The sequence below is a fragment of the Bubalus bubalis genome, chromosome 10, assembly GCF_019923935.1.
Source record: "Bubalus bubalis isolate 160015118507 breed Murrah chromosome 10, NDDB_SH_1, whole genome shotgun sequence".
In the NCBI taxonomy this organism is placed as follows: Eukaryota; Metazoa; Chordata; class Mammalia; order Artiodactyla; family Bovidae; genus Bubalus; species Bubalus bubalis.
In genome coordinates, this window is record NC_059166.1 from 94,743,678 (window position 1) to 94,767,872 (window position 24,195).

Genomic DNA, 24,195 nt, shown 5'->3' on the forward strand with positions numbered 1-24,195 from the left:
AGAAGAGGGCAGCAGAGGATGAGACGGTTGGATGACATCACTGATTCAAAGGACATGAACCTGAGCAAACTCCGGGAGGCAGTGAGGGACAGGGAAGCCTGGCGTGCTACAGTCCATGGAGTCACAAAGAGTCAGACACGACTTAGCGACTGTATAACAACAGGAAGAAGGAAAAAAGAGATTTCTACTTTATGTTTATATAAAAATAAATTACTGATAATTGAAGATTTCTACATAAGAAATTAAATGATATGTATAAAATTACTAGAAGAAAAATATAGATGAATATTTATTTATTTTTGGGAGGCAGATAAGGCTTTTATAAGGGTGACACCAAAGGTAGAAGTCATGGAAGAAAAGACTGATTTAAATAAATTAAAAAATTGTGCATGGTGTGAAAACTGTAATAAAAAATTAAAATGAAAATCATAATAGAAATATAGTTTATGGAAAAGTTTGTGTAGTGTGGTCACACTTCCCTAATAATACACCCACCACACACACACACACAGTACCTGAATGCATACACACCCTTCCTCTGTGTCTCAGTGTCTGTCTCTTCCTCCCTCCCTCTCCTCCTCTCTCCCTCTTTAGGAAAATTTTGGAAAGAATAGCATCTAAAATGTTACTGGTGTTTATAGTTGAAAAGTGGGATTGGGGTGACTTTATTTCTATACTTGTTTGTATTTTCTGAATAGTCTTCAGTTAATATGAATTACTCTTATAAAATGATTTAAGAAAGTATAATAGACTAATTCAGGGGGTGCAGAGTTAGACTGAGCCCACTTCAGGTCAATTCCTGGAATAGCATTTGAAGCCCTACTCTGTGTTGCTTTTCAGGGTGAAGAAGGGGACCAGGGTGAACTGGGAGAAGTTGGAGCTCAAGGACCTCCGGTTAAGTATTTTTCAGTCTTACGCTGCATGATCCCAGTGGTCACTGGAGGATGTCATTACTTCTGCAGTTTGGGAGAGGACATGCAAAAATATTTCTGTAAAATTCACAGTTTTTTCACTTTTTATATAAAATACAGCATCTGTCAAGGAACATACAGATTTGTAAAAAGTATGCTTTTTGGAATATTTATGCAAAAGCTCTCCTTGAGAGATAATACATGTCATTCCCATGTCTCTGCTATTGACTCAAATATTTCTGCAATTCTTTATGATTTATGTTCAGAGTCAGGAAGTGAGCCGCAGTCAGTAAGGGAGCCTCTTTAATCTGATTTGGCCACATCTCATTTTGTGTCCTGAGCTGATCATCTTGAAATGTATATTTTAGGCCGTTCCTAACTGTTCTACAGAGACTGTAGACTGGGACTGACCTGGATGTAAAACAGAGCTGGTGTAGGGGCAGTGAGAGCACAGGGAAATGACTGGCCTAGAGCCCATTTGTCTTAAGCCAGTGTGGACAGTTAGCAAGTTGTCTGGAAGTGGCCAGCCCGCTTTCCTGATGGCGTGTCTGCCCCTGTTGTTCCCCAGGGAGCATGTCTACAGCATCTGTTTCTAGATCCCTGCAGCTGTGGGGCCAGAAGTCTAGAATGGTAACATTCAGGATTGAAGCGGATTCTAGAAATAACACCTTGCATCCTCAGTTTGAGGATTACCCACTGCTGTGCCTGAGAAGGGATAATAAGATGGGCTCCTACTGCCCCAAACTGAAATTCAGAGTATCTTTTATTGTAGAAACAGTGTAACAAAGAGTGATAGCAAGTGATTGATGGAGACCCCAGCTATATCTATAGGAAGAAGCTTTCCTGGGCTACCTCGGGAGCCCAATTGCCTTGGATGGCATACATTGGTGGGGACAAGTTACTCCAAGGTTTAAAATCACTACCCTGTGACATGTAACCAAGTTACAAACCACAGAGGAGGCAAAGGTGGCAGTGAATTCTGTGTGTGAGTTAAAAGTCAAAAATACTTTATCATAATTCTTTTATGCTAATGGTATTTTCTTTTTGTGTTCAGTCATTATTCCAGATTTGTATAAATCTCCAGAATTTTTAAAAAAGAGTTTTATCACCAGCAGAATTCCTTTTGGATTTTTCTTCTAACTTAGGAAAGCGTGTCTCTCTTCTCATTGTTACTTTTGGTTATGATAGCATCCTTCTTCTGGATCAGCTTTTGTGATGACATCAAAGCATATGTGCTTCAGCTCAAAGAATGTACTTCTCTCTCTTTTTGTTTACTTTTCAAGGGAGCTCAAGGTTTGAGAGGCATCACCGGCGTAGCTGGCGAGAAAGGGGAAAAGGTAAGATGATGGTGCTGATCATCAAAATAAATACACCTAAATGTTTATGTTTTGGGCCGTTTAAGAATATCTTCTTATCTTCAACAGCATCACATTTTTTTTATCTCTTATTGGGTGCTTTGTAGAAGTTTGGTTAGATTCTTACATTTCTGTTATAAACATAGATGATAGAAATGAGTCATCCACAGGATACTTGTTATGTACTGTGTATCTGAAGTTATTGAGGGTAAGCAGGGGTAAGCAGGCTGTTGTATGTCCTATCTTGTTATTGTCAGTAGCTGACACTGACAGAGTACCTGGGGTGCAGGGCAGAGGCGGAGGAGGGTGGAGAAGGGGAAGACAGAGTGCCTGGCCAGACGGAGGAGGCGTGGTCATTGGTGGAGAGGGCAGGGCGGGGGTTGCTTGGCTGAGTGGATAACAAATGTGAAAATGGCTCAAACTTGAACGTTCATGATGAGCTCAGAAATGTTTCTTGCTCTGTGTGCGTGTGTTTACATGAGTGAGGGGGTGTGTCTAACCCCTCGGATTTTAAAAAAACGGTCTGCACTTTTTAAGAAAGTCTACTAAGAAAACCCGTTTGTAGGGCTTCAGAAAATTAAGAGAGAAGGCAGCGGCAACCCACTTCAGTACTATTGCTTGGAAAATCCCATGGACGGAGGAGCCTGGTAGGCTGCAGTCCATGGGGTGCCTAGGAGTCGGACACGACTGAGCGACTTCACTTTCATGCATTGGAGAAGGAAATGGCAACCCACTCCAGTATTCTTGCCTGGAGAATCCCAGGGACGGAGGAGCCTGGTGGGCTGCCGTCTATGGGGTCGCACAGAGTCGGACACGACTGAAGCGACTTAGCAGTAGCAGCAGCAGCAGAAAATTAAGAAGAAGGCACTTTGCCCATCACCCCGTCTGACCCTCACCTTATTCTTCACAGAACCTCTGAAACTAATCCTTGTTGCTCTAGACAGAAGCACACAGCCTGTCATTCACAACCAGAAAAGGAGAACGTGCACACTGCAGGCGCTCAGTAAAAGAACTCCAACCTTCTAAGAAAACAGATGCACAGTTTTGTGGATTGAAGGAATTGCTTTGTGAATAAGCAGTGAATAATTCCTTCAGTGTCATTTTTTTTCAACTTTTTCTCTGTCTCTTTAGGTTTTCTCATTGTACTTGGCTCCCTCTTTCATCTCCTGTGGAACGTTTCTTTTCTAAAAGCATCCTGTTTTTAAAAACATACTTTTATATTTCTGTATTCATGTTACCTTAGGTCACATTTTGTCGGTGCTCTTCTGTTACCAAGTAACAAATCCCATTTATTTTGAAGTTGCGGATACCCAGGCTTTTGCTTGTTTTCTGGGTTTAAATCATCTCCTAAAATATGTGACCCTTATTTTGGAATCAGTTACCGTTGTTGATGTGCTCTTTATTTGAGGTATTTTGCTACTTGGTAGTTTTCAAAATTTTCTCATTGCCTCTGACTGTGGTCAGATTGCTTTCGGTAAAAAGAAAAAAAGCTCTTCTGGTGACCTCAGACCCATGCTGTGGTTACCTAGTAACAGCAGTTTAGGTCTGAGCTGGTGCTGAACAGCAATGAGAGAGAGAGAGAAAGAGAGAGGCATCAAAGCCTTTCTGTAATACGAGGGCCGGCTCTGCTACCTCCGAGCAACACGAGCTATGAATTCAAAGGCTTTTTCAGGTCTCCCAAACTTCTTCCTTCCTGGTGGATGGAGAACACTTTCTGCTCTATTCCAGTTTTTAGGGATGAAAGAGTTTCAAGGCTCTGTAGGTATCTCTGCTTCTTCTTTGATTCTACCCATGCCTGAACCTTCTATCAAAGGTTTTCTAATTTTTAATTCTTATTGCAGACACCATCCACCTGGTTTTCTTGGCTTAACATCTACCCAATACCTTTGTGACTGTTTTTTTTTTTTTTTTTTTTTTTTAATTTCTTTCATCATCTCCTTCTCCCAAGCCTGTTCATTAGGAGAGGGATTGTTCTCTTCAAGTGCCCATCTGCCTTCTCATACAAGTGGTAAATGAGAAAAAGATTTCAACAAGGGGAGGGGGCTGTATTTTTACCATGTAGCATAGATGGAGAGCACTAAAATCCCCATATTTTTGTTTTGAAATCATGTTTTGATCCTTATAATGAAAATAAGGAGGGGATGTGTACCACAGATAAGGAAGTCAGAGATAATTTCAGGATAATTAGATTTATCAAGCTCTGTAGTTTTTAGCCAGCATCACTTGGTAGGGTGAAGCTATTGTGGAGAAAACAGATCAATTCACTTTACACAAACTGAACCTACTGTCTATTCAGGGTGGAAGAGGGGATGCTCACATCTTTTTTGCACTTTATTCCTCCAAATCACAAGCCTGGAGTCCTGATTCTAAATCTGGGTGGGAATCCAGAGTCACGGAAATCTCTCTCCTGGGTGTGGCAGCTGCGGGGTCCAGGGCAACTGCTATTTAGGTGGCGCCTTGGTCTTCATCATCAATGAATTCCCACTGCGGTCCTAGGAACCCCAGAGCATGATGATCAAACCTTCCCAATAGGCTTTCCAGGTTCTCTCAGTAAGTAGCTCACATCAGCAATCAGGAGTGGGTATTGTGTTTGTTCATTTAAGATATCCAAGGTGGTATCAAAGATTGGGTGTAGTACTTTTGATGGAATGAGAAGATGTAAACTAGTGTTTTCACCACTGAGGTTTCTGATTAAATACTCCTTGGGTTCACTGATGAATATCAGGATATACTGCAACACAAGACACAAAGCCTCTTTCTTATCTGGCTGTTGAAATTCTTTAGAAAGACTGAAATACCCTTAGCATGCATGACTGATCTCGAGTTCATTTTTGTTGTCTTGTTTATTTGCAGGGTGCTCGGGGTTTAGATGGAGAACCTGGGCCTCAAGGGCTCCCTGGTGCACCTGTAAGTACTTTTCATGGGATCCACTGATAGATTTTTTAGCAATGATCAATGGTAGATTTTTTTGCTATTAATATATGTATGTATGTATGTGTGCAGGTATCATTATATATGAATCAAGTGGAAAAATGGGCAATAGTTTTTGTATTTACTAAAATTTTAAAAATTAAGTCAAGCATCTTTCTTTTTTTCTTTTGTAAAGAGAAATGTTCTTCTGACTTGACATGGGTCTTGTTTTTCTCATAAGTTTAGTCAAATTGTTTTTTTTTTTTTTTTTTGCTTGCTGTGTTTTTCCCTTTCACTCTGGTTGCCAGGATGCCAGGAGTCACAGTAACTCTCTCATTTTAATTTCTTGGGTAGTTCTATGCTTTTCCTCTCATATGATTTCTGATCTAATTATTTGATATTTTGATGGCCATGTGTAGATGTGTCCTTATTGTGGACTGCCTCACACCTTTTCTGGAAGTAAATAAACCAAAAATGGTTCATTGATACTCACTCATACCACTTTAAAAAGTTGAAAAGGTGTAAGTGAAATAGAATTTCCAACTGTCAAGGTCCAGTGGGAAAGAAAGAATGTAATTGGGGGATAACCTCATAAGATCAACCTGCAGACATGGTGTGCCAAGCAGACCTTAGAGGAAGGTGGACCTGCAGACATGTGTGAGGTGGGATAGAGCAGCAAGGACAGGTGGGGAGCAGCCCTGTTGGGGTGATGGGGTTGTGCTGCTGTAGGGCTGCCACTGCCTGAGTGTGGAGCTCCTGTTAGAAGATGAGCTGGAATAGACAAGGCAGAAGCTCGTTATAGAATGTTTTATGCCAATCCGGGCAATCGTAAGTGATCTGGTAGCAATCGGAAGCTGTTTGAGGTTTCAGAGCAGCTCAGCAATTCAACCAAAGCCATATTTTAGGAAGACACATCCTCTCATCTGTTACCGCCTGACCATGTATCAGCATCAGCTGGATAGTTCTGACAGAAATCATTATTATTGACTTGGGAAGTAAGTAAAATACAAAGAAAAGGTTGGCAACTCATCCAAACCTCAACCCACCATGATAGTCAGTGAGGCTAGAGGATGTGTGGACAAAGTTCCTGATGTCAAGGCTACCTGCAGTGTGGACCCTGATTTTATTATACCTATTTATCCAAAGAGTGCAGAAGCATTATGCATTTACAATGAAACCGATTGACATGTAAGTCTTGGTGATCTTTATGGTAATATCAATTTTTAGGAGAATATAGTTTTTATAAAAAGGTTTCTTGAGGCATCCATGATAAATCAAAGCCATTGAGATGAAAGAGCAATGTAAGATAATTTGGATAGAATTTTATCATTTCAAAAGACTATCAATAAGTTACTTCTGCTCACATGAACACAATTTTATTTTCATGCAGGGTGACCAAGGACAGCGAGGACCTCCAGGAGAAATAGGTCCCAAGGGAGACAGAGTGAGTCGAATCTGCGTTAATCACCACCAGCATGGAGGTCGTGCGGATCTCCTTGACGTGACCTGAGTACACGTGGTAACTGTCTCTGTTCTGTCTCCTCCCTCTGCCCTGCAGGGGCCACAAGGTTCTCCAGGAATTCCTGGTCTCCCTGGGCCCAAAGGGGACACGGTAGGTCCTGAGTTGTAGTAGTCATCAAGCTCTTTCTTCAAAGTGGTTATCGTAATAAAACTCTAGAAAAGAATGAAAGGAAGAGGGATGTGTTTCTAAGGGAAACTGTGTTTCTTTGTGCATCTTTAGGGCTTGCCAGGTGTGGATGGCCGTGACGGGATACCTGGAATGCCGGGAACAAAGGTAGGCATGCAATTTAGTCTCAGGGTGATGAGGTGGTCTCCTCCCTGGCCCGCCAAGGAGCTTCCATCACTATGTCACTGGGACATTTACTGAGCTGGCTTTGGCTTTTTTCCCTCCTTCTAGTTTTTTACATCAAGGGTCAATTCAAAATACTTTTTAGAAGTCAGAAAGAGAAAGGCAAACACCATATAATATCACTTACATGTGGGATCTAAAATATGGCACAAATGAACTTATCTACCAGCCAGAAACAGACCCACAGACATGGAGAACAGACTTGTGGTTGCCATGGGGGAGGGAAGAACTAGCAGTTTGGGGTTGGTGGATGCAAACTATTATATATAGAATGGATAAACAATAAGATCCTACTGTATAGCACAGGGAACTATATTGAGTCTCCTGGGATAAGCCATAATGGAAAAGAATATTAAAAAGAATCTACACATGTGTATATTAGTCACTTTGTTGTACAGCAGAAATTAATACAGCATTGTAAATCAACTATACTTCAATTAAAAAAAAACACAACAAAAAGAATGTTTGCTTATTTTCAGAAGCTCAGTAAAACTGCCTTGTTGATGAATGTAGGCAGAAGGAAATCACATATTTTGATGGCATTTCCATCCTAAGTCCTATCCCACCTTCCCATCCTGAGCAAGGTCACATTATAAAAGTGCACGTAAGGTCAGCTATGCAGATAACCCTTTTGCTTAGAAGGTTTTTGTCTTTCCTTTTCTTAAAGACAATCGTTCATCCAGGTTCAACAAAAACTTTTTTTTTCAGGGGGAACCAGGGAAACCCGGGCCTCCTGGTGAAGCAGGTTTGCAGGGGTTACCTGTAAGTATTTGAGTATTTAAATGTTGATTGTTTTATATACATATTTTGAACATGCGCATTTGGGGGAGAAAACATGTATGTTTTGATAAGTTCTGGGGAAGAAAAGATGCTTTAATTTTGTGTTTTTACAGTTGTACATTTTTGTACTTTTTCTCCAAAAAACTAGTTATTTCTCCAATAACCACACTAAGATTTAGCTTTATATTTTGCATCCATTCCTCTGTTTAGTTCACTCAGTTTTCTTTATATCATTTCACCAACCATGAGCTGTGGTCTGGGCTTCATACTTCCTCCTACTTTAACTAGTTCTGAAGCCCTAGGACCGGGGTTGAGCCATAAGGTTGAGAGTATGTTCGGGGAACCATGTGAGCCATAAGATTTTTCTTTAGATTGTGTGCTATTTTGAATTATTCAAATTGGTGTTTTCCTGCATTACTGTGGCAGGAAGTTCATGTGGATTAACCTATGTGTTTTCTTGGCTCTTTGGAGGCACATATTTCAAGTTAAAGGGGCTTCTTGGTAGTATTGAGGACTGCCCTCTGGTTTATTATGATATCTGACACTTTAAAAATAATCAGAGAATATTAGGCCTCCAGATAGCACCAAATCTCAGTTAGACCCAGGATTTTCCTGCCATTCTGTTTTTCTACTTGCAGCTGAGCTTTACTGACAGGTTCCTGTTTTGTATTCTGTACATGAAATCATGCCAGGAAGAGTTCCTGTTGACCTGAAAATAGTACCAGATACTAATTTGGAAGTTCATCCTTAAAAAGTAACTTTAGTTTAGAGCTAGAATTTGCTTCCAGGGTGTTCAGACACAACAAGCCAAAGTCTTGTGGCTTGTGGATAGGTCTGTATCTTGTGGATAGATCTGTAGTCTGTGGCTTGTGGATATTGTGGATAGGTCTGTAAGTTCAGAATTGGGAAACTCGGGAGGCCCTCCCTGGCACTGCAGCTTTGAGGTTGTCATGATGCCCTCAGCCCCTTGGCAGTGTGCAGTGGGCTTGGCATCTCACGGTTTTCAGATGAGGTGATTGAACACACGTTCCATGTGCATTCTTTCAGGGTATACCTGGACTTCCTGGTGCAAAGGGTGTTGCTGGTGAAAAGGTAAAAGATGAAAACTTTGCAGTTAATATTTTTCTCTATTTTTATTCTTTTACTGAGCTATTTTATCATTTAAAATAGTTCCAACCTGCCTTTGAATTTATATTTGACCTTAAGGAGAAATCAAAGAGAACTGCAGCTGCAGAAAGAGTACTTTGACAAAGTGTTACTGATCAGACTTCCTTCTTGAAAGAGTCATCCTTTGCCACTGTAAAACAGAGGTTTCATTGCTCTTTACCACTTAAAATAGGGAAGGTATTATTAAACGACAGAGGTTTTGTCAATGAATATTAAAATGATTTAGCTGAAACTTAAAGATATTAAGCATATTGTTCACAGAATAATCAATGTTAGGTGCTTATATGCAAGCACTTAAAAACAATAGTTAAAAGAAAAATTTGCAAAATATAGCTTTACTTTAAATAAAACAGATTCACTGTGACTAATGTAGAATTACGTGGCTCCAGCCTTTCGGTCATAGTGGCCCAGACAGTCTTGAGCTGAGGTGCCCCCCAGTAGCAGACCATGAGCAATTGATGGTGGAGATGGCATCCCAGATACCTGCTCTCCCCGGAGCTCGCGGGCACCTCCCTTGTTTCCTCATGCTGGCACGATCCTGTACAATTTTAGTGGTGTCATTGTTAGGTTAAAATGGCTCAAAGAAGTGTATTGGAGGTGGAAATGATAAAGAAAGGCATATATAACTAATATTGTAAAAAAAGAAAAAGCCTCTCTTATTCTTGTCTGGCTAAAGGCCTTCCTGTTTTGACATTTGACCTTCACTTTTTAACATTTTTGACACCTTATCATACTTCCAGGAATGATAAAACAGTATCCTAAATCTAAAGAACTTTGATGTATACACCAAGAAAGAGAGTCCACATCCTCCCAAGTTCTCAGGGTAAAATCAGGAAGTTAATGCTGTCTAAGAGTAGGAAAGACCCGGTCTGCGCAAGTCAGGATGATCGTTCTGCTTATTTACTTTCTGAATTAGTCTGAATTACTGTGTTCTACCTTCAGGGTAACACAGGTGCTCCAGGGAAGCCCGGTCAATTGGGGAATTCTGGCAAACCGGTAAGATCCTAAGTTCCCTTTTCAAGCCTTGTAACCTGTTGTCATGGCGAAGCAAAGGGTTGGGGAGTTTAACTCTTTCTCTGCCTGCCTTCTTCATAACAGGGCCGCCAGGGGCCGCCCGGAGAAGTGGGACCCCGAGGACCCCGGGGCCTTTCTGTGAGTATTCCTTCTCTGCAGACCCCTCCCAGACTGCCTCCTCTGCTCCCCTCTCTCTCCCTCCTTTCTTCCTTTATTCATTCCTCCAGTCACTCATCCACAAATGCCTTCTGACATTTGCTAATCCCGATTAACCAATGAAACAGGAATGCTATTTAGATATACAATATGCTTTTTTTCTCCAGAAAGTGGAAATAAAGATGAAATATTTAAAAAAAAGAAACATGATGAACCTTTCTACTCTTGTCCCATGTTGAAGGAAGTATTTTACGATAATATAAAACAGCTCTATTGAGATATTCTTCATATACTATATAAGTCACCCGTTTAAAGTGTACGATCCATCGAGGTTAGTGCATTTGCACAACTGTGCAGCCGTCACCACAGTCTGCTTTAAAATGTTTCCATCACCTCAAAAAGAAACTCAGATCCACTTGCAGATTCAACATTTCCCCTCCTTCCCTTTTAACACTAGAAAACCAGTCATTCACTTTCTATGGATTTGCCTGTTCTGGAAATTTCATATAAATAAAATCATGCAATATGTGGATTTTTTAATGACTGGCTTCTCTCAGCATAATGCTTCACGGTTCTTCTGTGCTGCACCATGTATCAGTACTTAATGCCTTTTCATTGTCAAATAACATTCAATTCTATCAGTTCAGGTCAGTTCAGTCACTCAGTCGTGTCTGACTCTCTGCAACCCCACGGACTGCAGCACACCAGGCCTCCCTGTCCATCACCAACTCCCGGAGCCTACTCAAACTCATGTCCATTCACTTCTATAGACATACCTTATTTTAGTCATCCATTCAGCCATTGATGGGCATTTGGATTATTTCCACTTTTGGTCCTTATGAATAATGCTGCTGTGAACATTTTTCTACAGGTAGAAAATGTAGACTTTTTTGTGCAGACTTGTTTTACTTCTTTTGAGTACCTATGTAGGAGAGGAGTTTCTGGGTCATGCAGTAACTCTGTTAATCGTTTGAGAACCTACCATGCTTCTTTCAGTTGAGTTTGTGCATTTATTTTGCAGCAAACATAGCTATGTACATTTTCTCACTAGATACATTCCTAGTGATCTTAGAGAATGACCTTAACCCTTAGAGAGGAACCGATGCACTCAATTTTAACTTTAAAAGATTCTTCCTTGTCTTCATTTTAAGTTCTTGTTTTCAAAGCCTGCTGGGTAACAAAAACAACTCCAAGTGAGGACACAGAAACGTTTCCAGGCATCATTGTTGCTTGTTTTCCCACTTTATTTTTTTTTGATTGAAGGATAATTGCTTTGCAGAATTTTGTGGTATTCTGTCATACACCAACAAGAATCAGCCATAGGTACACCACCGTTACATTTTAAAGAGCGTTTCTTGAGCATGTGAGTGAGGGTTTTCGTGCTTCAGAAAAGTGAAATACCCCAGTTGAGAGTGGAGCTTCTATCATATATCTGTCCACTGGCTTCTATCAGGCGGTTTCCGGACGTTTCTCTGCAGCCAAAGAAGCTAGCTCCTGCCCCTCACGCCTCACTTACCCTTTTCTCCTCTGTTGCTGGAAGTCTATGGATTTCTAATTAAAATACTTTCCCTAAGTTGACTGTCAAAGGAATGAGGTCAGAGCTCGATCGCATTTCTAAAATCACAAGAAGATTGAACACTGTGGGGGAGGGGCTCTGGAGCTTTAGAAAAGTGGACTGCATGTGTCATATTCGTGTTATAGAGCAGAAAATTGAGTGCAGTGCTGCTGATGGCGGGACCCCTGCAGATGGCAGGGCCCTGCTGATGGCGGGACCCCCTGCAGATGGCGGGGCCCCCTGCTGATGGCGGGACCCCCTGCAGATGGCGGGGCCCCTGCTGATGGCGGGACCCCCTGCAGATGGCGGGGCCCCTGCTGATGGCGGGACCACACACTAAACACAAGCCTCACGGGTGGAGCAGGCTTGGCCCATCCCCAGCTCCGGGCCATGGGGTGTAGAAACCAATAGACTTAAGCTGGGCTGCAGAAAGAGATGGGTTGGGGACGGTGTTTCATCCTCTCATGGTGGGGAGGCAACTCAGAGGGAGTGATGGCTGTGTAAGTTTTCAAGCCTCACTGCAATTTTGATGGTTCAGTTTCTGTAAGCATCTGTATTCTTCCCACCATTGCCCTTGTGTGTGCATACTTAGACACTTGAGTCATGTCGGACTCTTTGCCATCTGGGCTGTAGCCCTCCAGGCTCCTCTATGCATGGGATTCTCCAGGCAAGACTACTGGAGTGGGTTTCCATGCCCTCCTCCAGGGGATCTTCCCAGCCCAGGGATCAAACCTGCGTCTCTTACATCTCCTTCGCTGGCAGGCAGGTTCTTTACTGTTTGCATCACCTGGGAAACCCTGTCTCCTCACTGAGGCTTGAAGCCACGGTATTCCTCCTCTATCACGTTCCTACCTGCAGGGGGACCTACTCATCCGACCACCGCGTCTTTATGGCCTCCCATCTGCCTCTTCTTCTGAAGCCCGTTTCCCACCTCTCCCCACTCCTGGCCCTCCTGCGCCAGCTGAGGCGGTTCCCTGCTGCTTTCTGCATCATTTGCTGACTTGCCTTCCCTGCTCACATCTTTCCTTCTCTGCCCGTGTCTCCCAGCAGGATGCTGTTGGTCTTTAGGCCAGGATAGTTGTTCCTGCTCCAGGACTCTGGCACAGGGGGAGTGTCCTGCATCGCCAAAACTCCACTGTGTCCCCACAGTCCTGGGAGCAAACTCAAAAGCCTGGAGAAGCATAGGACTCCACATCTGCATGCATCTCCAGGATGATCTTTGTAAAGCACAGTTTCCGTTATCTCTTCTCTCCTTTGTTTAAAAACCTTCAGTGGGTTTCCACGGACAATGAAAGAGTCTGAAATCCTACAGCATCTGTTTGTACCCTAGTTTTATTTCCCCTTTCTCCTTTGCTCAGAGCCCGTGTTCCAGCTAAGCTTGACTTTGCTAACTCCCAAACACTCTTAGTTCCAGCTAAGCTTGACCAAGCTAATTCCCAAACGCTTCTTAGTCTGCCTGTTTATACTTTGTGATACCCTGCAACTGGGCTGGATTTTTCCCCTATTTCTTTAACTCAGCATCCCATGTGTCCTCCTAGATATGACTGAAGTGTTAGTTCTGCAATAGAGTCATCTCTTATGATGCCCTACTCCTCTGAGAGACATGATCTCTCCTTATTCTGACCCTGTAACCCTTGGTCTCTTGTTGCCCTCATGGTGTGGACACTGCAGAGAGGCAGGGACATGTCTGATCCATGTTTGTGTCTCCGTGTCTTTTTATTCAGGGCCCACTCTAAGGTTGTGCTCGATAAAGATTCCTTGAGATGCATTGGATGGGAGGGATGATAACTCAAGCCATGCTGCTTCTGTTCATGATAACTCACTTCTCACCTACTATAAATTTTTCAGAAGAGTATTATGGGAGGTTATAAATATTACCATTCTGGAGCAGAATTTTAACACCAAACCTACTTACCGAAAGAGGCATTTGTTCTTTCATTTTACATCATTAAATTCATTTTCATAGGTAAGTTCATGCCATGTCAACTATTTTTCACAACTTTGATCAGTTTTTCCTGCAAATCTCAAGGTGGGAAGCTGAGTAGAAGAAATGAAACCCACTTCTGATGTCCTATGAAAGAATCAAGGCTAACTGAAATATGTCTTTGAAGTTAAGTTGTGTTCCCCACTTTCCTCACCATTTCACCAACTTCTGCCAATGCCACAGCAAAAAATATTGGCGTTTTGGCCTCTCTAGTGAGTACACATGAGCACATGTCTTTCCCACTTGGCTTGTGTTTCTGGCTTTTTCCGTTACACTGCTCTGCAGGGTCTACACCTGCATCTGGGGGACTCCGGTTTAGAGCCAGCAGGTGGCTGGGACCTCTGCTTTGGTGTTACTGAGTAGTGGCTCCTGGTCCATTTTTCTCTTCCAGGCTCCTCAGAACTTGTCAGAGCGTTTGTCTAGTGGGTTAGGTTTGCTCTGCTCTTGTGATTTTGACTGGGATGAGTGCCATGCTGATCTAGCCCAGGTTTTCTGAAGTTGATGCTCTCCTGGAGTGTGTGTAGAAGCCTGTCTCCTTTCTCTTGAAGTCCCCTACCCCAACCCCATCAGCAGTAGCTTCAACACAGAGGTCCCACTTGGTATGCTGTTGAGTGATCTGCGCCACCTTCCTGCCCCACCAGGCTCTGGAACACTCCAGAACACTCCTGTCAGTGCTTTATGGACCAGCTGTGATGGTTACAGTGTGAGCAGATTGTGGTCTGCCTCTGTGTGTGAGGAGATATTTAAACCTGCATTAGAGAGAAGTATAAACTATCCAATGTGGTAAAACTGCATAGATTAAAAAAATATTTTTATGGCAAAATTATCCTTGTAGTAGGATTAATATGATCTGCAAGTGTTACTATGAAAATGATTTGTAAAAGCAACAGTCTTTAGGAATCATAACTGATCTTCTAGGTTAAACATATTTTTGCCAGAAATCAGCACTTAGGGTATAATGCAGACTAAGTATGGTGATAGTTTCCCTCTTCCGAAACTGCAAAGGTACTGAGGATAATGTTCATTCTTCAGCTAGTTAGCATTTAGGGTAATCGAGCAGATGTATCAGCCAACACAATCTAGAGCACAGCAGAGTAAAGCCCACTCTTTTGGTAAAATAATTATGACAGCCCAAATGTAATAAAATTGATTCTTTTCTGTGATATTTTAAAGTCTGATAGTTCCATTTTAAAAGGGAGACTTCTGTATTGAAGTATCCATTTGGATTTATTGAAATGAGCTTTGCAAAGTAGCTGCTAGTGTTTGCTTATAAAAAGAGTGCCTTCTTGGTGATCAATGGTCTTGACAGAAACTCAAAAAATGAGGACTAGAGACATTTTTCCCCAAGCATGACTTGTGCTTTTAAAGAAATTTGGGAGGTTTGAAAGGCAAAGAACATGTAATGAATCATTTGATTGAAAACCATAGTTTTGACTGATGTCTTTATTCCTTGGATAAAACCTTGGATGAGCATAGTAACTAGCATATCTGTGGTGTTTACTATGAGCTGGATATTGTACTAAGTGCTTCATATATCTATTTAATCCTCTCAAAACCCATTTAACAGATGAGGAAACAGATAAAGAGCTTCCCTGTAGCTTAGATGGTAAAGAATCTGCCTGCAATGCAGGAGTCCCAGGTTCGATCCCTGGGTCAAAAAGATCTCCTGGAGAAAGGGATTGGCAACCCACTCCAGTGTTCTTGCCTGGAAAACCCCATGGACAGAGAAGCCTGGCAGTACAGTCCATGGGGTCGTGACTGAGTGGCTAACACTATTGTTACTAGCACAGAAGGGTTGAGTTGCCTGCCTGGACTGAGCTGGTGCACAGCAGAGCTGGACTTCAGACCCGGTCCTAGGGCTGAGTGTCCAGATCCTCACCTCCACCCTCCAGTACCTCCAAAGTCAAGGCTGTGCTGGATATCATTTATTTGAAGTTATCTTGGCAAATTCTAATAACACAAAACATATTTAGCAAATTTAAGAGTTTAGTGTTTATGGAACTTCTGCAGTGAGCATTCAACAGAAGTCTAAGTAAAGCTGGTGAAGACATTCAAACAGAACACAACCCCCAACAGATTCCTAGGTCTTACCCAGACCTTCAGAATCAGGACTTGGGGCTGAAGGGTGGGCGGTGGAGGGGAATGGAGAGGTGGGGTGGTGAAGACATCAGTGAAATATATTTCTAACAACTGCTTAGGGGATTCCGATGCTCGGGCAGAGTTGGCAATTACTGGTAGAAATCTGCATCTTTTTTAAAGCTTTGATTGACTTCTTAAATAGAGATGAATTGGCAGATGTATCTTAACATGTTGGAGATACATATGGTGGCTCAGAGCACTCAAGAGAAAAAATAGAGCATTTTCTTAATGGTCTTCACATTTTCAGTGGTAGGATTTTGCCTTTTGTTCTGGTTCCTTCCAATTCTCTTGTTAAAAGCCATGACTTTTGTCATGAGGTTTGCAATATCAGCCATGTGGCAGAATAACTATTTCCCTACCAACCTCCCTGGCCACATCTGAAAATATGGCTTCACTACAGCTGTTGAAACATTAGAGATTTATCATTTATTTAGCACACATGTGGTTACCAGGTTAGGGTGAATGGCTCCCTGCAGGATGTATTTAGTTTAACCTATGTTTTTAAAGATTACTGTTTCTGTCTTGATTGCTCATGCTCATCTTAGTTACAGGTGAAATTAAAGAACTAAGGGGAAGAATATGCATGTTTTTAGAACACATAGAAATCTTCAGAATGGCCATGAGAATATCTTGCCCTAACATTTATAGCTGTTTGGTCATTGTGAAAATAAACATTAACTTTTTCACAGTGAAATAATTTCTATAGAAATGCCTAAGTTCAGAATGGCATAGGACAGAAGTAAAATGAAAACAAAGCCCCACATGTCATGTATTTGTGCAGGGGCGGGACAGTGAGTGCTCACCATGTCACCCACCCCTCCCTCGGACCTGTGTGTGGCCCTGTTGTGGCTGTGGGTCAGCCGTGTGGGCTACCTAGGTTGGGTTCTGAGCTCTTTATTGGTTTTACCAAGGGCTGCTGGGGCTTGGAAAAGACTAGGAACTGGATAATACCAGCTCGTGAAAGACAGAGAAAATAAGATTCTCTGCTGGAATTGTATTTGCCTGAATTTGCCTGGAATTGTATTTGCCTGAAAAGATGATTAATCTCTCCAAAAAGTAAGTGAAAGTTACATAATCCTTTATTTTCGTTTAGCCCTTTGGTTTGTGGAAGACAAAAAAAGGTATATCAATCATCTTTGTCTGGGATAGGGTGGCATAATGGTTCATTTACTTAGAAATGAATACTTGAGGTTGTGTCAAGAACCTTGCTTTCCCTTTCTGACATGATTAATTATCTTTTCCACCAGTGACTATTAGTTGTTCTGTGAATTAAGGTCATTTTATCCCAATGATGTTTAGGATTTTAATCAGGATGCAATTCAGAAATAATTAGAAAATGCCAGTAGAGCAGATATACTGAAGAAAATCTACCTTGAACTTCAAAGTTCTGGAGCAAAGTAATGGGGTAAAACCCAACCTTTCTGTGTAGAGACACAAAGAAGAATCTATTATAGTGGCTAGCTTTCACCTGACTTGCCTCTTTCCAGCATCTGTCCTCATGAGGCACTGCTTTGGGCTTCCAGGCTGCTCATAAGGGTTAAGGATCAATGTGTCATTCAGATTCATACATTAGACAGAACATTCATATGAAAGTTTTTGTAAAACACTTAACTGTCCTTCACTATCTCTCGGAGTTTGCTCAAACTCATGTCTGTTGAGCTGGTGATGCCATCCAACCATCCTCTGTCACTCCCTTCTCCCCTTCTCAATCCTTCCCAGACTCAGGGTCTTTTCCAATGAGTTGGCTGCTCTTAACATCAGGTGGCCTAAGTATTGGAGCTTCAGCTTTAGCTTAAAGCACTTAAGAACATTTTGTTTAAATCACCTATAAGTCATAAGAAATGGCTGTCATGAAATTATAGCTCATAGAGGCTTGTAATTTGGCTGACATTTCTTGATCCTTTAGAGCAATTGAAAATGCAGAAAGTTTATGGCTCTTGACATTTTGTTCTTTTTATAGATGAATGAATAGTGTATGGGTCAAATCAGGATAATCTTATCAGAAGCACTTATAAATATCAAGCATTAATATGAAGTTGTCATATCATTTTAAACACAAACAAACTCAAAAGACTACTTTCATTTTCATGTACATCATCCAGGAAATGTAATTATTTATCCAGCAACCTCAGCGTTCAACTTAGTTGAACTTTCATTAGAAATGAAACAAGCTTTTAGCAGATTTCATAAAAGTGTATGAAATTCTCAGGGAAAGAAATGGAAGAATTCATATGATTCCTTTCCTCAAAGAGCTTAGTGTTTCCAATAAAAAAATGAAATTAGTTCACAGAATGAAATTAGAGTGTTCTTCTGGTGCAACTACATTATAAATTGTACTTTCCAAAGTCTTTAATCTTTTAAGACATATGTAGAATGAGTGGCTCAAAGAATTATTTCGGAAACTTTATGAATTTCCTCTACATGTGTCCTTTTGAAGTTGCAGAGGTAATTTAAAGGCAAACATCTCTGTCCTGAGTCTTTTCACTCTTCTGAGGTTCAAGGTCATTTGCCAGCTACTGCTTTAAAATGTACTGTAGACCTGAGATTTACTCTGGGTTTTAGACAATTATGTGGAATTCAAAATTTTACTATGCCTATACCTCTAGAACACATAGTCTAAATGAGAGGATAAAGCGTGTACACAAATAACCATAATCTAAGTTGGATGGTGATGTACGTGCTGAAAATTCCTAATTGCTACTTCCTGTAGATGTTTCAGGAGTGATGTCTATCAAACAGTCTCTATTCACAATGAGCAGCGTTAGGCCTTTCAGAGCTCAGGATGAACACTGAGGAGGTTGCAGACAGTTTATACAAAGATCTCTGTCTTCAGTCGAAGACGGGGAGAATACTTTGGTGACCTTTATATATGTGTAGACAGAAACCTAGGTAGCTTGATTGCTTTGTTGATGTAGTAAACATACATTTGCATTTCGGCAGACTGCCTGGTTGACTGTCCTGCTTGTGTGTTTCTAGGGCAGCAGAGGTGAAGTAGGACCAGTGGGACCCCCAGGGCCACCGGGTAAACTGGTAAGTAGCATTTCTAGTCCTCAGCAGTGGATTTGCTTTATGCAAAACATAATAAAATTTTACAAGGGAGCAAAGAGAGAAAAGCAATTTGCAACAGGTAATCGAATCATCCTTGTTTGGTTTCTGTTCCTATGTGAATGTGTGAAATGTAAATGAGGAATTTCAAATTAAATCTAGGAGACCCTCAGAGGGTATTTTAATCAGTGTGGTTTGTAGCATTTATTTTAAAACTGGGGGAGATACGAAGTGCTCCATTTGGCCATGGTTGTTCTTGGACTGGGAGAGAACCGTGTGTGAAAGCTGCCTTTCACTTCTCCAGCGGTGATGTTTACACAGCTGGGGAGGCAGGGACTCAGCTCAAAGAGCCCACTGTTGGGAAGGGGTACAAACCCGGGAATCGGGGAGCTCAGAAGTGGGATGGAGGAGGGCCTGACTGTCTTCTCCTGAGATCTGGGAGAGTGGGAAGTCTGAGCAGCAGTGTTAAGCCAACCGCAGCACTTCTAGGCATGAGTTTCGTCTGGTGTGTGTACTTTCAGCATCTCAGTAACAGCGGGTCTGGGGGATGTGTTTTATTTCAGGGTTCTCTTGGCAGCCCCGGCCTCCCTGGCTTGCCTGGCCCCCCTGGACTTCCTGGGATGAAAGGTGACAGGGTAAGATAGCCAGCCCTCTGGAAAGTTCCTTATTTGGAAGGGTGATTTCTACTATGTTGAGAAACCAAGCTTGCTTTTGGCCCAATGGAGAATTTTTCTAGACATTGCCATAGAGAACTATCAAGAAAGATTTCTAAAATTACAGAGAGCTGGGATTAAGAAGCAAAACAATCTATTAATCATTTATCAGATGGAAGAAAAATAAAAGCCGAGTAAAGGAAAAATTCCAGCTGTAATCACACTTCCTATTCAGTTCTCAATTTCTGCTCTTACCCCTCACATTAACATGGATGTGGTCAGAGGGCACTTCAGGTCGCCAGTGATTTTGCACAGTTGTCAGTTTCTCCAGGTCTGATGCGACTCTGGCTAGACAGTGAGGAGATGGAGATTATTCATCCTTGTTCCTGTTCACCAGCCCAGTAGGGGAGTTGGTTCACTTGAGATTTTATAGTTAAAAACCTCAAAATACTGAAAAAGCGTGTTTTATTCATTGCAGGGTGTAGTTGGTGAACCTGGTCCAAAGGGTGAACAGGTAGGTCCGGGCATTGGAATCCTGTGAAACGTGTGTTTAACGTGTGCTAATGTGTTTCACCAGCAGGGGGCACGGGCTGATCGGCTGGTGTGGGTAGAATGTGGAGGCTCCAAGGGCTTTATTTATTCATTTATTTAAATTTCTTTATTTAATTGGAGGCTGATTACAATACTGTAGTGGTCTTTGCCATACACTGACATGAATCAGCCATGGGTGTACATGTGTCCCCCATCCTGAAACCCCCCCCTTCCTCCCTCCTCATCCCATCCCTCAGGGTGGTCCCAGTGCACCAGCCTTCAGCACCCTGTATAGTGAGTGAGACCCAGGGTCTAATTAGGTCTGTAACCTTATCTACTGTTTTAAAAATCCAAGCTAACGGTGGCTCTGCCTTCCAGAATACACACTGTCCTTCCTTTGAAGAGAGTGGCCCTCGCTCTCGTTCACCAGATGGGTTTACTCCAGTCTGATGGAGCCTCCATAGCCTCATTACAGTGTTTTGGTTTTTCTTCACTAAGAACTTAGCAAATACAATGCATATGAATTAGAGTTAGTTTTTGTCCTGAGGTTTTTTTTTTTCCCCCACTTATGAGAGCCCTTTTTAAGTCTTACCTAATTATCCAATTGCTGACACAGTCATTCATCCTTAACTTTAGCTGAAACTCAACTTCACCTTCTGGCTTTTCTCTGGTCTGTGTCCTGGGTTGGACTAGCCCCTGACAGCTAGATTGGAAAACCATTAAGGACATGTCGTATTTCTGTGTGACCTTGGGAGCACTGTGGGAACTTCTGAATTTTTATTAGTGTTGACTGGGTAAATTTGAACCAAGGGACTAAGAACTTTTAAAATGTGACTTTTAATTTTTAGGGTGCCTCTGGTGAAGAGGGTGAAGCTGGAGAAAGGGGTGAACTCGTAAGACATTTTTCCTGGATATCGGTGGAGCCTCATTGATTTTGAACTGTATCAGATATATTTTCTTCTTCTTTTCTCCTGCCCTGCTATCCTTGCTGACTTCTTTCAGGGCTAAGATGTTTCTTACATAAACTCGCAAACCACCCCCCAGAACTGAGCCAAGGTCAAGTAAAATGCAGGGGAAATACCCTGGCGTTGGTAGACCTGGCCTAAAGCACTGGGAGGACCAAGAGTTCCCTTTAGAGGGCACATTTGCTCATTTTTTTCCATCTAGAAATTCCAGGTGATTCTTATATGACTACAGAACGTCTATGAATAGTGCCTATCATGGAAACAAAACTAAAGCTTTATTGTGGTTTATATTAATAGTTTATTGTAGATAGAAAGCTGTGGTCACAAGCTTGACTGTGGGTGTTTTCCACGGTCTTTTGGAGTCTAAAACCAACTCCAGAGGAGGCTTCTGCTGAACCTCTAGGAAGGCGGGGAGAAGGAGAACAAGTCATCACTGCCTCCAGCACTTCTATCTGCCTGCTCTTCCTTCCGGTTACAATGTAATCAAACAGGACCTACCTAGTGTGGAAACTTACATTTAGAAAAGGTTCTGTGGAACTGACAGAATTCTCAGAAAATAGTTTCAGAGAGTTTTTAGTTCAGGAGAAAATGCTGAATAATATTTTATTCAGGTTTTTTAGGATTTAGAGTTAATATAAATGTAACATCTGAATTAGACAAAGCTTCCTAACTATTAGATAAACTAGAAAAGGATGGTTTCAATTTTATATTCTGTTGAAACTTCATTTTATAAGCTAAGAGAATGTTTAAAAATCATCCTGTTTTGTAATGAACATGCACCAATGTGCTAACGTGAGCTGAATTCATACCTAGAGCTAGTGGTAGGAGATATGCAAGCTTTTTTTTTTTAAAGCATGCATATTTGATTTGTTAGACTTTGAGGGATTTTTAAGAACACTGCTAGAATTTCAAAAATGAAGTCATCTGATTTAGATGTCTATTATGTTTTATAACAGCATGCTAGTTTAATATCTTTTGACTTACATGTTTTAATTCTCGACACTTAGCGTTTTAGATCTGGATGGAACCTTAGAGAGCCCTGATTCAACCCTACTATTTAACAGACGAGTTAGCCAAAGGTTGGGGGTTTACAGAGTTTACAGAGGGTCATGAAGTTAAATAGCAGAACTGGGACCAGAATCCAAATTTTGACTCATATTTTTTTCCTGCAGTGTCAGGGCTCTTCTGTTCATGGCTTTCTATTGACTTTGGCAGCATGATAAACTTTTCAGTGTTTTTTAGTAAACTATCAAATGTGAATACATTGTTCTAATATGATTTCATTTTATTGATTTAGGGAGATATAGGATTACCTGGCCCAAAGGGATCTGTAAGTATAATGAATAGTAATGGTATAAAAATAAAATATCAATAAAGCCATAAAACAGAATGCTTTGCTTTATGAAATCATTCTGTAAAATTCAATTCTAAAAGGACTTACCTTTAAGGAAGTTAATGTCGGAATTTATGCTTTAAGTAGTGAATTAGTTTAAAGGAGAAAAAACTCATAACAGTGTAATTGGATCTGCCTTTTGACCTAACCACTCTAAAGGAAGTTTTTTTCCATATTATAAATGGCTCACTGAGTATATATTGTAATTTCTTCCACAAATGGATTATTTTACAAGAACTGACCTGTGCTTTGCAGTGACAAGAATATAACTGAATTTCATTGTCGGTCATATCATTGCAAATATTTCAGTAATTTTCATAATATCCTGTGTGTTCTAGTTGGAGAAGTAAGATATAGGCATGGTACACAAGAAAATATGGATAATTATTAGGGCTAGAAAATGATCATCTCCTTTAGTTTATCACTTTTCAGAAACTAATCTGATGTTCAAAGAGATTAGATGTATTCAGAATTATATAATCAATTAGTAGCAAACCTAGAATCTCTTGCTACTTTGAAAGGAATATACACCCTAATACAATAACAAATTTAAGATATTATAAGGAGAAAGGATGAAGCTCAGACTTCAGTGTCAAGGGCATCTATCAGGAACTTCCATTAATCCCCAAGACCTTCCTTTGTCTGGACTCCCTGCCACTCCTCTCTGTCCAACAGATGTCAAGTGACATCTAGATTAAAAGATAAAGCTTACATATCTATCCCTCTTGTGCTTAAAATCCTTCAAGAATAGCATTTGTAGAATAAAATCAGACTCTTGGCAAAGAATATAAAGCCTTCAATGAAGTGGTTGCAGCCTCACCAGCCTCATCTCTGACCTCTCTGGATGTCATCTGTTTGTGGTTCTTTTTACTTGGCATATGCTGTTTAACAACATGTGCTGTTCTCCTAGTTTGGGGCACTCTTTCTCTTTCCTTAGATCAGCACTTCTTACCTAAGCATTTAGCCCAATCCTCTACCCAACCTTCTCTGGGAGGACACACCCAGCCTTGGTTACAGTGTCCCACCCAGAGCTCTTCACGCAGCCTTGATATGGAAAGTTTTATATTATCTTTCCTGTGTGCATACTGGACTTCCCTGGTGGTTCAGACGGTAAAGAATCCTCCTGCAATACAAGAGACCTGGGTTCGATCCCTGAATCAGGAAGATCCCCTGGAGAAGGGAATGGCTACCCACTCCAGTATTCTTGCCTGGAGAATTCCATGGACAGAGGAGCCTGGAGGGCTACAGTTCATGGGATTTCAAAGAGTTGGACATGACTGAATGACTAACACACACACAAATGCACACACCTGTGTACATACAACCTCTAAACACCATGTGACAGTCAAGCTTCAAAGAACATCTTTATGCCTTAGAATCTTCAACTGAAATGGTTTAGGATTGATAAACACTGTAAAGGGTAAGCCTGGATAGAATCTGAAATGGAAATCCTACCTCACTGTCTAGAAATAATCAGTAATGTTCAAAGGTGAGAATTCAAGTTATAAAAGGAAAAGGTGGATGAACAATGCAGGTGTCAAAGTGAGTTAATTTCATTTATTTATTTTTCTTTTCTTTTTATTTTTTAATATAAATTTATTTATTTTAATTGGAGGCTAATTACTTTACACTATTGTATTAGTTTTGCCGTACATCAACATGAATCCACCACGGGTATACACATGTTCCCCATTCTGAACCCCACTCCTACCTCCCTCCCTGTACCATCCCTCTGGGTCGTCTCAGTGCACCAGCCCCAAGCATCCA

General features: G+C 41.3%; 1 protein-coding gene across 1 annotated transcript in view; it reads left to right on the forward strand.

Annotated features, from left to right (window-relative positions):
- Window positions 1-24,195, forward strand: part of COL9A1 (collagen type IX alpha 1 chain) — a 90,449-nt gene that overhangs the window by 46,209 nt on the left and 20,045 nt on the right. The window contains exons 20-34 of the mRNA XM_044924570.2: window positions 841-894; window positions 2,195-2,248; window positions 5,120-5,173; window positions 6,567-6,620; window positions 6,735-6,788; window positions 6,918-6,971; window positions 7,755-7,808; window positions 8,874-8,918; window positions 9,936-9,989; window positions 10,092-10,145; window positions 18,818-18,871; window positions 19,450-19,521; window positions 20,018-20,053; window positions 20,919-20,963; window positions 22,333-22,365. Of these exons, the coding sequence (XP_044780505.2) occupies window positions 841-894; window positions 2,195-2,248; window positions 5,120-5,173; window positions 6,567-6,620; window positions 6,735-6,788; window positions 6,918-6,971; window positions 7,755-7,808; window positions 8,874-8,918; window positions 9,936-9,989; window positions 10,092-10,145; window positions 18,818-18,871; window positions 19,450-19,521; window positions 20,018-20,053; window positions 20,919-20,963; window positions 22,333-22,365 (771 nt within the window). The remainder of the gene's footprint in view (window positions 1-840; window positions 895-2,194; window positions 2,249-5,119; window positions 5,174-6,566; window positions 6,621-6,734; window positions 6,789-6,917; window positions 6,972-7,754; window positions 7,809-8,873; window positions 8,919-9,935; window positions 9,990-10,091; window positions 10,146-18,817; window positions 18,872-19,449; window positions 19,522-20,017; window positions 20,054-20,918; window positions 20,964-22,332; window positions 22,366-24,195) is intronic.